Source organism: Tenrec ecaudatus, chromosome 14 (genome assembly GCF_050624435.1).
Source record: "Tenrec ecaudatus isolate mTenEca1 chromosome 14, mTenEca1.hap1, whole genome shotgun sequence".
Taxonomy (NCBI): Eukaryota; Metazoa; Chordata; class Mammalia; order Afrosoricida; family Tenrecidae; genus Tenrec; species Tenrec ecaudatus.
This window is the reverse complement of record NC_134543.1, coordinates 110,414,488-110,425,187: the sequence shown is the minus strand read 5'-3', so window position 1 is coordinate 110,425,187 and position 10,700 is coordinate 110,414,488. Positions and strand designations below refer to the sequence as shown.

General features: G+C 50.2%; 1 protein-coding gene and 1 non-coding gene across 2 annotated transcripts in view; one reads left to right on the top strand and one right to left on the bottom strand.

Annotated features, from left to right (window-relative positions):
- Nucleotides 1–1,045: 1,045 nt before the first annotated feature.
- LOC142427008 (U6 spliceosomal RNA) lies at nucleotides 1,046–1,152 on the bottom strand. The gene has a single exon (XR_012779855.1). It is a non-coding gene; the product is annotated as a U6 spliceosomal RNA (small nuclear RNA).
- Nucleotides 1,153–9,188: 8,036 nt separating this feature from the next.
- SHC4 (SHC adaptor protein 4) overlaps nucleotides 9,189–10,700 on the top strand; it is a 151,181-nt gene continuing 149,669 nt past the window's right edge. The window contains exon 1 of the mRNA XM_075530971.1: nucleotides 9,189–10,409. Coding sequence (XP_075387086.1) covers nucleotides 9,807–10,409 — 603 coding nt within the window. The 5' untranslated portion in view covers nucleotides 9,189–9,806. The remainder of the gene's footprint in view (nucleotides 10,410–10,700) is intronic.

The following is a 10,700-nucleotide window of genomic DNA, read 5'->3' as shown; positions in this document are numbered from 1 at the left end:
TGCATAGGGTCTCTATGGGTCAGAACTGACTTGCTGGCACCTAACAACAACAACAACAACAATGTTCATGAATGCAGACTGCTACATCTTTCTCCTGTGGAGAGTTGGGTGGGTTTCAATGGCTCCCATTCAGGTAAGCAGCATCTAACCACTATGCTACTAGGAATTCGTAGGTATGTAGCTGTAAAAGAGAGAGAAAAACGAAGTGAAAAAATAAACAAGCAAACTATAATTTAGAGAAATTTTAAGTTGCTTTAGCTTAAAAGAGGAGACCTGGTGGATGGTGTGGTGGTTACATGTTGGACTGCGATCCTCATGTTTGGCAGTTTGAAACCACCAGCAGCTCTGTGAAGAAAGACTGGGCTTTCCACTCCTGTAAATAGTTAACAGTCTCATATACTCAAAGGGGTGTCTGATGAGTCAGCATTGCTTTGATGGCAGTGAGTTTGTTTTTTTGGTTTAAATTAAAATGCAGGCCTGCATGGAGGAGGAGAAAATGCATCCAGGGGGCAGTTTAGCGCCAATAAAACACCGCCCCCCATTATGATCTCAGTCCCATTCCGCAAATCCCGCTAGACTGGTGTACATATAGGGGCACCGACAGAGCTTTTCAATAAACAGAATTCAGGAAAGACAAAAGCAAAACCTCTCAGAATCAGTAATGGGAATAATGATTCCAGTAACGTAGGGAAAGGGGAGGGGGAGGAAGTGGGGGAGGGGGAATGGATAGTGATGACAGCAGAATAACGCCCCTCAAGGGGAATGAATGCCAGGAGAGTAGATGAAGGGTTAGAATTGGGTGGGTCAGGTATGTATAAATAATAATAACACTACATAATACATTAAGGGTGCATGGGGATGGCAGGGTAGGGAAGGGAGGGGATATCAAAGGCCTCCATAAGAAAGATAATGTTTAGAAATTGTTGATGCCAACAACTGTACATTTCCGCTCGCTATAATGGATGTATGGATTGTTATATGTAAGAGCACCCAATAAAATGATTTATTATAATAAAATAAAATGCATGGGCAGTGTTTCTTTTTGATTTTTTTGGAACGCTTCATGAATTTGCATGTCATCCTTGCGCAAGGGCCGTGCTAATCTTCTCTGTATCGTTCCACTTTTCGTACATGTGCTGCCGTAGCAAGCACCCATTCAGTGTTTCCCGTGCTTAGCTTTGGTTTCTCTTGAGTGGTGAATAGTAATGGTTGCCTTGTGGTGATGACCTGCTACGCTGTCACACACTCAGCTGGTCCTTGCGACAATGCTAAGAAGCAGAAATTACTATCTTCATCGTACAGCTGAGGAGACGTTGGCGCTCAGAGATGAGGTAACTTTCTAGAAAGGGTTAGTGGTGCGAAAGAAAGCCTCAGAGACAAAAGTATTTTGAGGAAAAAAATGTTTTCCATGCAAGGGCGTTCAGGCTTTAGATTCTAAAGTTTAGAAAGACTGGCTCACAGAATAAGTGCTGTAATGGGTATTTAGTGGGGGGAAAAAATCACAAGATTCCCAGTGTTACCAATTAGTCCATTCACGAGGGGACAACATTCATTTCTCTCCCCTGATTATCCTATCTGCAAAGGTCAGCCCATATTTCCGGTCCTTAGCCTTGCAAAGCTGCTTATTTAGAGAATCTGTAAGTTCCACACATGGCTCAAGGGATCATTTATTTTGAGAATTAGAATTAGGCAGGACAAACCTTTTGTTCCCATGTATTTACTTACTTATCTATGTCATTGAGGTTTTTTTTTTGGCTTTTTTCTTTTTAATCTCAGGATGAAAAATGCTTTCCCTTGGCTTGCAGAGTCAGGTGTCTGTATTAATTTCTATTGCTGCCACAACCATTTATTACCAACAGCGGCTCAGACAACACAAATTTACTACATTAACTTTCTGTAGGTCAATTCGTCATCCAAACCACAGGTAAAATTCATTCACTTTATTTCAAAGTCTCTAACAGAAGGAACCTGTTACAGCATCCGCTCAAAGTCCCAAATGTAATAGAAATCTCATTAGCATCTCATTATCTAAATCAGGCAAAGGTCGGCTTGTGGGTATGACCCACAGAGTATAACTCCTGACCTGTGAAACTATGACCTGACCTTGTAATATGAGTCAGAATCAGCTGACGGCAGCAAGTGAGGCACTAAATGGCTGTTCTGGTCCCAAAAGGAAAGGGGGAGAAAAAGAAACAAAGCATAAACAAATTAACAATTAAAAATAACATTTTAATTGATGTTTATTATTTATTTTTAAAAATAATTTTATTGGGGGCTCATACAACTGTTATCACAATCCATACATACATCAATTGTGTCAAGCACATTTGTACTTTTGTTGCCATCATCATTCTCAAAACATTTGCTTTCTATTTGAACCCTTGATATCAGCTACTTATTTTCCCCTCCCTTCCTACTCCCCCTCCCTCATGAACCATTGATAATTTATAAATTATTATTTTGTCATATCTTACACTGTCCGCTGTCTCCCTTCACCCACTTTTCTATTGTCCATCCCTCAAGGAGGAGGTTATATGTAGATCTTTGTAATCGGGTCCCCCTTTCTACCCCACCTTCCCTCCATCCTCCCGGTATCGCCACTCTCACCACTGGTCCTGAAGGGATCATTTCTCCTGGATTCCCTGTGTTTCCACTTCCTATCTGTACCAGTGTACATCCTCTGGTCATGCCAGATTTATAAGGTAGAATTGGGATCATGATAGTGGGTGTGGAGGAAGCATTTAGGAACTAGAGGAAAGTTGTATGTTTCATTGTTGCTACCCTGCACCCTGACTGGCTCTTCTCCCCCCTGAAACCCTTCTGTAAGGGGATGTCCAGTTGCCTACAGATAGGCTTTGTGCCCCCACTCTGCACTCCCCCTCATTTACAGTGATATGATTTTTTGGTTCATTGATGCCTGATACCTGATTCCTTCAACACCTCTTGATCACACAGGCTGGTGTGCTTCTTCCATGTGGATTTTGTTGCTTTTGAGCTAGATGGCCGCTTGTTTATCTTCAAACATTTAAGACCCTTGATGCTATATCTTTTGATAGCCAGGCACCATCAGCTGAAAGTAATTTTAAAACTAGCCAGACAAGGAGTTTCAAGGCCTGAGAATAATCACCATGGATCATGGACCTGTCTTTGAGCTCAAAGCTCTCCTTTGACTCTTCTTTTTTTTCATGAAAGTTAGCGTGTTTTGTAGCTGAGTAGTTTTATGAGTCTAATTCATGCCAATCGATGGGGTTCAAGAACTTATCATTTTGAACTCTCTCTATCCCTTCCATTCCAAGCTGGCAGTGTTTTTGCAGATATTAAAAACTCAAGGACCTTGAGAGGCCTTTATGTATGTCATTGGGGAAATACTCATTAGGTAAAATGATCTACAGACCTTTCTACATAATCCCACCTCAAGTATTTTTCAACTGATAATTTATAACTTTTCTATCAAGAGATTCTCACTCTCATTGCCATCAAGTTGATGCCTACTCATTGCAACCCTATAGGGCAGGGCAGAACTGCCCCTGTGGGTTTCTGAGACTGCGACTCTTTCTGGGAGTAGAAAGCCCCATCATTCTCCTGAGGAGCCCCTGGTGGTTTTGAACTCCTGACCTTGCAGTTAGCAGTCCAAATCATAACCACTACACCACCAGGGCTCCTCTTTCCTTATGTTAGCAATGTTGATTGACTGTTTCTTTGAATGCCAGGCTTAGATATTTTCCGTGGCTTATTATTATTTATTTTTTTTACTTTTTCTAAATCTACAGTCTCTTCTCCCTCCAGTCTCTGGTAACTACTCATCTTCTTTCGTCTCAATTGATTTACCTATTCCAGATAGCTCATAAAAATGGAACCACACAATATAGGTCCTTTTGTGTCTGACTTAGTTCACTTAGAAAAATGTTTTCAAGGTTTATCCAGGTGATAGCAGGTGTCAGAACTTCATTTTCCCTTGAGTATCTGTATATACAGGAGAGCAAGTGTACAGTGGTTAAAATAATAGCTGCTCACCTACAGGTTGGCAGTTCTAATTCACCGGCTGCTCCATGGAAGGAAAAATGAGGTCATCTCTGCCAGTAAACATTATGACCTTAGAACCCCACTGGGGCAGTTCCACTGTGTCCCTTAGGGCCACTGTGAATCAGAACTGACTCAACTGAATGGGTTGCTGTTTGTTGATTTGGTTTATATGTCTCTACTATATTTTATTTGTTCATTCCTCTATGATGGGCACCTGGGTTGTCTCTACCCCACCTACATCTCTGGGTTTTATTACGATGACTAAGAGAAAGACCTTGAGATTCGGACTGAAGGTATTTGTGATTTATAGCTTTGATCTCCTCAAAGAGCCGTTTGTGTGACTGAATGCTGACTTTCTGATCTTTCCAAGGTATCAGCGAAAGTTAGGGCAGCCGCACTCTTGTCTCCTCTGGAAGAGCACACTTTCCTGGCTGTGAGTCTCCTAAACATCTTTGTCATTTGGGTTGGCTGAGAATTTTCCAAACCACTCAGTCCTGCTTCCTCTGGCTTGGGCTCTTGTTTCACTCTAAACAGCAAGAGAAACCAGGCTACCTTTTCAATACTTTGGTTGGCAATCAATAAGCCAACAAGTTGCAGGCACTCTTGTCTGGGGTCTGAAAGCAAGAGGCCCACAGCAATGGTAGAAGGGGAACTCTGCTTAAAAGTGGTGGCAATCAAAGGCTTAACAGTTCTTTGATGGTTAAATGGCAGTATTTCTTTTCTTATTTCCTATTCCTGCTTTTCCTCCTAGCAATCCAGTGAGGTTTCCGGGATAAAATTTTAGGTATCATTTCCAAGGGCAGATAAGAAAGGAGACTCTTTAGTGATCATCTGATGGGATTAAATATGTACATACATCGACTCATATGACAGTGTTTTAGGGCAGCAAGTTGGAGTCAGTGCCCAGTTGCTCTATGCTAGATCAGCCATTGTACCTCTCTCTGTGGTAGTTACACAATTTTATGCCAACTTGATAAAAGAATGAAGGGGTGGAGTCTAGCCTGTCAATCAGGGCTGCCTGATTGAGCCCTCCTTGTGGGTGTGGCCTTCTCATGAGGATTCTGGGAACTTCTTCCTCCCTGGAGGCGGGACTCACTCTCTTTGCTTCACCTTCCTGTTGTCAAGCCATGTGGAGCTGTGCTGATGCGCTGAGATGCTTCCACCGCCACTGGCTCTACAAGACTTTGTACCCATTGGCCTGTGATCTTCCTGCCTTTGGCATCACTGCATGTGCTTCATGAGTCGGAAGAGGAATTTATGGACTGGTATCAGACATATGGGCTAATATCAGACTTACGGACTAGATCTGGACCGGGCTGGGATGTTTTCTTAATATAAAATTACTCTTTGCTATAAAGCTCTTTCCTATGCATACATGAGTGTCCCTGGATTTGTTTCTTTAGTTAACCCAGTCTTACACACTCTCAGAGCCTCAGTTGCCTCTTCTAAACAATTGGGATGATAAATAGTACCTGCCACTTAGAATTGCTATGACGATTCTATGTTAAGCAATTCTTTCACGTGGAATGGGAACTAGATTTGACTGAAGAAACCTTGATGGCTCCCTGGTTAACCACTTAGCTCTTCGCTGATAGACTAGTGAGTGGTTCAGACCCACTACTCGCTCCCCAGGGACACCGACCCGGCGGTCTGCTTCAGCAAAGATTGCTGTTGGGTTGATGTCACCGCCTAGAAGTCCTGGATCACACCAAGCCAAACCCAGTGCTATTCAATCCATTCTACCTGATGGGGATGCAGTTTTGGGTGTCTAAGACTGATAATCTCTAGGGGACCGGACAATTTCATCTTCCTCTCACGGTGCATCTAGTAGATTTGAACCATTGACCAACGCACCACCAGCCTAGGAAGCCCTATGTCCTGTAGGGTTGTAATGAGTCGGTTCTGCCGGGTTGTAATGAGTCGGTTCTGCCCTGTCCTACAGGCTTACCCGGAGTTGGCATCGATTTAATAACAGTGAGTTTGGTTTCTTTGTTTGGGTTTAGGGGCAGTGAGAGGCCTGAATCCCTCACATCAGCCTGGGATCTATGCTTGAGCTCCTCTGGTCCCCTGGGAAGCAGCAGAGTGCGGTGGCGCAGTGTTTGCAGTGAGACAGGACTGCTGCAAGAATCTCTTGCACTATCTTGCTCCAGCTGGAAGGTTTCACCCAATCATTGAACTTCTTCCCAGCCTTATTTCCCGAGCTGCGGCACCAACTCAAGTCCACTGCCAGTGAGCGGATTCTTACTCATAGTGACCCTATCCCGAGTTGGGGCTTTATAAAGCTTAATGGGAGCAGACAACCTCGACTTGCTCCCCCAGAGCAGATGGGGGGTTTGGAACACCTACCTTCCGGTTATCAGCTCACTGGACCAAGCTACCAGGCTCCTTCGCATCTATAATGTGGTACTGTAAGTAGTCCCCGCTTCCAGTCAGTGCGGTGATGGCGGAAGGAGAGTGCATGTGACGGATTCAGTGCTCTGTAACAATAACTCTTATTAATAGTACAGTTGTTGCTGCGGTGGCACTCATGGCTGAGCTCTGGGCCGCTAATTGAAAGGGTGGTGGAGTGACTCATGAGGTTCCTCAGAAGAAAATCCTGGTGATCTACTTCCAAAAGATCACAGCACTGGGGGGGGGGGCGAAAGGGGGGAGAGGAAGAGGATATTCTAATGTTCTGGGAGAAAGCAAACCATCGGTCTCTTCTACCCTTTTCCCAAGAATGGAAACCCACAGCGACAGCCTCCTTTTGGGATATTGGAGTGGACATTCAGCCCCTGCCCAAACCTTTGGACTGAGATAGCTTCTGGGCCTCTGAGCCTGTCTCCCCTTCTCAAGAGGCAGCACTCAGGTGGGATCGCTCTCTTAGAAGGTCCTGGTGAAGGCGCCTGGGAAAGCCAAGATTTTTGAGGTCGCCTGGGACAAAGAAACATCGCACAGTAGCCAGGGCTGCTTTCTCTCACTCGCTTTTAAAGAAAATGATCTTTTATTATTATAACTATTAAAAGATCATTTTTTGGGAGGCCCTTACAACTCTTATGACAATCCATCCATCCATCAATTGTATCAAGCATATTTGTACATATGTCGCCATCTTTCTTTTCTAGACATTTGCTTTCTATTAAGCCCTTGGTATCAGCTCCTCTCCATATGCTTCCCCCCCCCTCCACTCCTGGTCCCTCATCCCTGCTCCCAGGATTCACAGCTCCTGAGGAAGGTGGACTGGCCTCAGCCCTCTGGAGTCCAAGGTCATTGTGGTGTCTGCCTGGTTTCCCTTGGTCTGCACTCAGCTTTCCTGACATCCCGCAGCCCCCACCTCCCAATCTCCACTATCCCCGCCCACTTCCACCCAGGGGACTCAGTGAGGACTGACGTCAGCCAGGTGGGCGGTCCCTGTCTCGTGCCTACCTTCTGCAGGCCCACAGGACACTCACTGTTGCTTTGGAAGCTCCTTGGCTTTCTTTTGGCTTCTCCCGCCAGGGGCTACCTTTTCTCTTTAATGCCCAGGAGTGATTCCACTCTACCGTGCGGAGAGGCGGGGCACCAGCTTCCGCGGGAGGCAGCCCTGTTCCCGTGGCTTTGCTCTAACCACGAGTCCAGCCTAATGAAGCAGGCGCTGTGGTTGACACGGACTCCAAGTCTCATTAATTTTCTTAAGGTCCTATTAGCTAGGTGAGGCCATTCAGGCGCGGCCCGGTGGGTCGTTTCCCTAGGTCCCTGGGGGGTGGGGTGGGGTGGGGGGCTGTGACAGCAAGGAAGGGGCAGCGCGAGAGAAAGAGCGGGGAGGGGAGGAGAGAAAAAGCGGCACACAGAGGAATAAGGAGGACGAGGGACTGAGGACGACTCCACAGTCTCACCCAGAGCATGGTCACTGAGTCCCGTGGCCCCCGTCCGTTTTTGCCCGGAGGAGGGGCGGGGTAGGAAACGGAGGTCTCCGCAAAAGTGCGGAAGGCAGGCGGATGATGACGCAGACAGGGCTTCCCAGGGAAAGAAGACACAGCCTGACAGGCGTGGCCGGCGGGCGAAAAGGTGCATTATTTCCGTGGGGGGCGGGGTGGGGGTTAGGGGGTGGCAGGCAGCCGGCGAGGACGCCCTTTCCAGTGGCCACACGCAGCCATTGGATGCAGAAGCCGCGTGTGTGTGTGTGTGTGTGTGTGTGAGTGTGTGTCTCCAGGGAGCTCAGGCCAGCAAAGCCATCAATACCCGTGGGCAGTAGGACCGTGAAGGTGGCATCCCTGGTTGCTGGGGTGGCCCATTTGCTTCCATTTTTAATTCAATGAATGAACAATCGCAGACCCCAGGCCTTTGGGGCCCTGCGGACTTGAACCTTGGGCTGAGGGGTCCCTGTGCTCCGGCAGGCTCGCCCCATCCCCCTGCGCCCCGTGTTCCAGCAGTTTCTGCTCCCCCATTCTGAAAAGAACCCTCGCTCCCCTCCCGCTGCCTTTGCGCCCGGCTTCCTGTGGGTTCGGCCCCTTGCGGTTGTCATCGGGTCTTGGGAATGCATTTGATAGGTACAGGAAGTTGCAGCAGACCGGAGATGGAACCAGCAATCAATATTAATCATAATAAAAGGAACTGGGTTTCGAAGAAAGATGCACCGCGGCTTCCCACAGGAGCCGTGTACCAGACCCGCGGAACAAAGGGTCTGACTGTGCGCTTCTCTGCTCGGCCAGGCCACCAGCACCCGGGTTCTTGGAACCTGCCACGCCCCGGCTTCCCGGCGACGCCCAGCCGCGATGGCGTTTCCGTTCAGCCCCTGGGTCAGGTATCACAGAATCAACCTGTCCCCCTTGTCCCCCCCGCCCCCAGCTCCATTGCTCCCGGCTACTCGGTTAGTATATTTATGGCGCATGAGTCATCGAGCTGCCGCCGGATTGGACGACAACCCAGCACCCCTGAGACCGGCAGTCAATTACAGCTATTCTCAGCTTCATTCACAGATTTATTAGCTCGCGCACGCAGCGGGATCCATTCAGCAAAGTTCATTCATAAAAATTTCAACACGCTGCGTAGCGCCGTGCCCATCCCAGTCTGCGGCCGCGCAAGGGTTCCAGCAAGAAGCTCGGGGAGAAGCGGGCGGAGGTGGGGTTGGGGGGGTGTGCAGGCCGGGAGGGGCTCGGGGGCTGGGGGGACCCGGAGGGCTGAACGTCCGAGAAAGCATGCGGAGCAGCGCCGGCCTCTAGTCCTGCTGGTCCCGAAGGGGATGCCCGACCCGATCTTCCCCGCGATGGCAGCTCTCCGCACCCACAAGCCCCGGCAGAAGGGCCCCGGGCTCCCCTAGATCGGTTTCAGCTGCTTGGTAACACGAGCCGTCCCCGGAACAAATAAAGGGTTAATCGGCCGGCCCCGCCCCGCCCCGCGGGCACCCGAGGGAGCAGGTTTGAAAGTTCCTGTGTGCGGCGCGGAGGCCGGCGCGCGGGCGGGCGCGCGGCAGCTTTCAGCGGCTCCGGCTCCGGGGGCGCTGCGGCGGGACCGGCGGGCTCTCGGGGCCCCGGGCGAGCGCAGCAGGCGGCGGGGAGCGATCGAGCCCCAGCCGCCGCGACCCGGGAAGCCCCGGCGGGAAGCCCGGGAGCTGCCCCCGGGGCCGGCGAGGAACTGGCGTCCGAGCCCGGGAGGCGTCTCCCTTCCGGACTGTCACCTTTCCGGGTGCCAGGGCGGCTTCCCGACCCAGAGAGTTGGAGGGGTGACAGCCGGGCCGGGCACGGGGCGCCCAGGCCGTCCGTTTCCACGCCGGCGAGCTGTCAGAAGACCGGACTCTGAATGCCACCGAATCCTGGTCCAGGGCTATGCGAAGACGCGGCCAGGACAGCCTGGCAGGACTCTATGTGCTCTATGTAGGACCCTCCGCGCACCCCGGTATGCTGCACAGGGCCAAGTACAGCCGCTTTCGCAACGAGTCCGTCACGTCCTTGGACGAAGGCAGTCCCGGAGGCGCGGTGGGGGCCAAGGGCTCCCCGCAGCCTCCCTATCCCACCCTGGCACCTCACCTGCCTGCAGAAGATGCCACCGTGGCGGCCCAGGAGAGCCCCACTCCCCTGTGCACCTTGATCCCCCGCATGGCCAGTATGAAGCTGGCCAACCCAGCCACCTTGCTGAGTCTGAAAAACTTTTGTCTGGGTACCAAAGACGTGCTGCGGCTCAAGCTGCAGGAAAACCAAGAGCCTGCGCCCAGCAGCAGCCCTGCTTCGCCCGAAGCCAGTCACAGCCGGGCAGGCCCGGCACCTGCGCCCCAGCCCAAGCCCGGGGAGCACAGGGCACCCGCCGCGGCCGCCAGGGCAACTCAGGATGCCTGCCCTCTGCCCGGCCCCGGGGAGCCACCCGCTGGGCACGGGCAGGACAGGCACCTTCTCCAGCACCTGTTGGGAATGGGCATGAACTACTATGTGAAGGTAAGTCTGGCTCCTTTATCCTTCTAAGAATGTATGGGATTTGGGGCATCTTTACTTGCTTGGGGGCGGGGGGCGGATTGTACGCCCTTCACCTGGCTGTGTCTGGCTCAAGGGCATGAACTGGCGCTAGCTTACAGGTAATGCCAGGTACAGGGGCAACTTCCAGATAGATAGACGCCACTTAGATGGCGCCTTCTTGTCCCGGTGGGACCTAGCGTAAGGATTGCAAATCTGATTAGTGATTGAGATTCAGTGGATGACACCAGCCATTGTATTTCAGATGAAAACCAT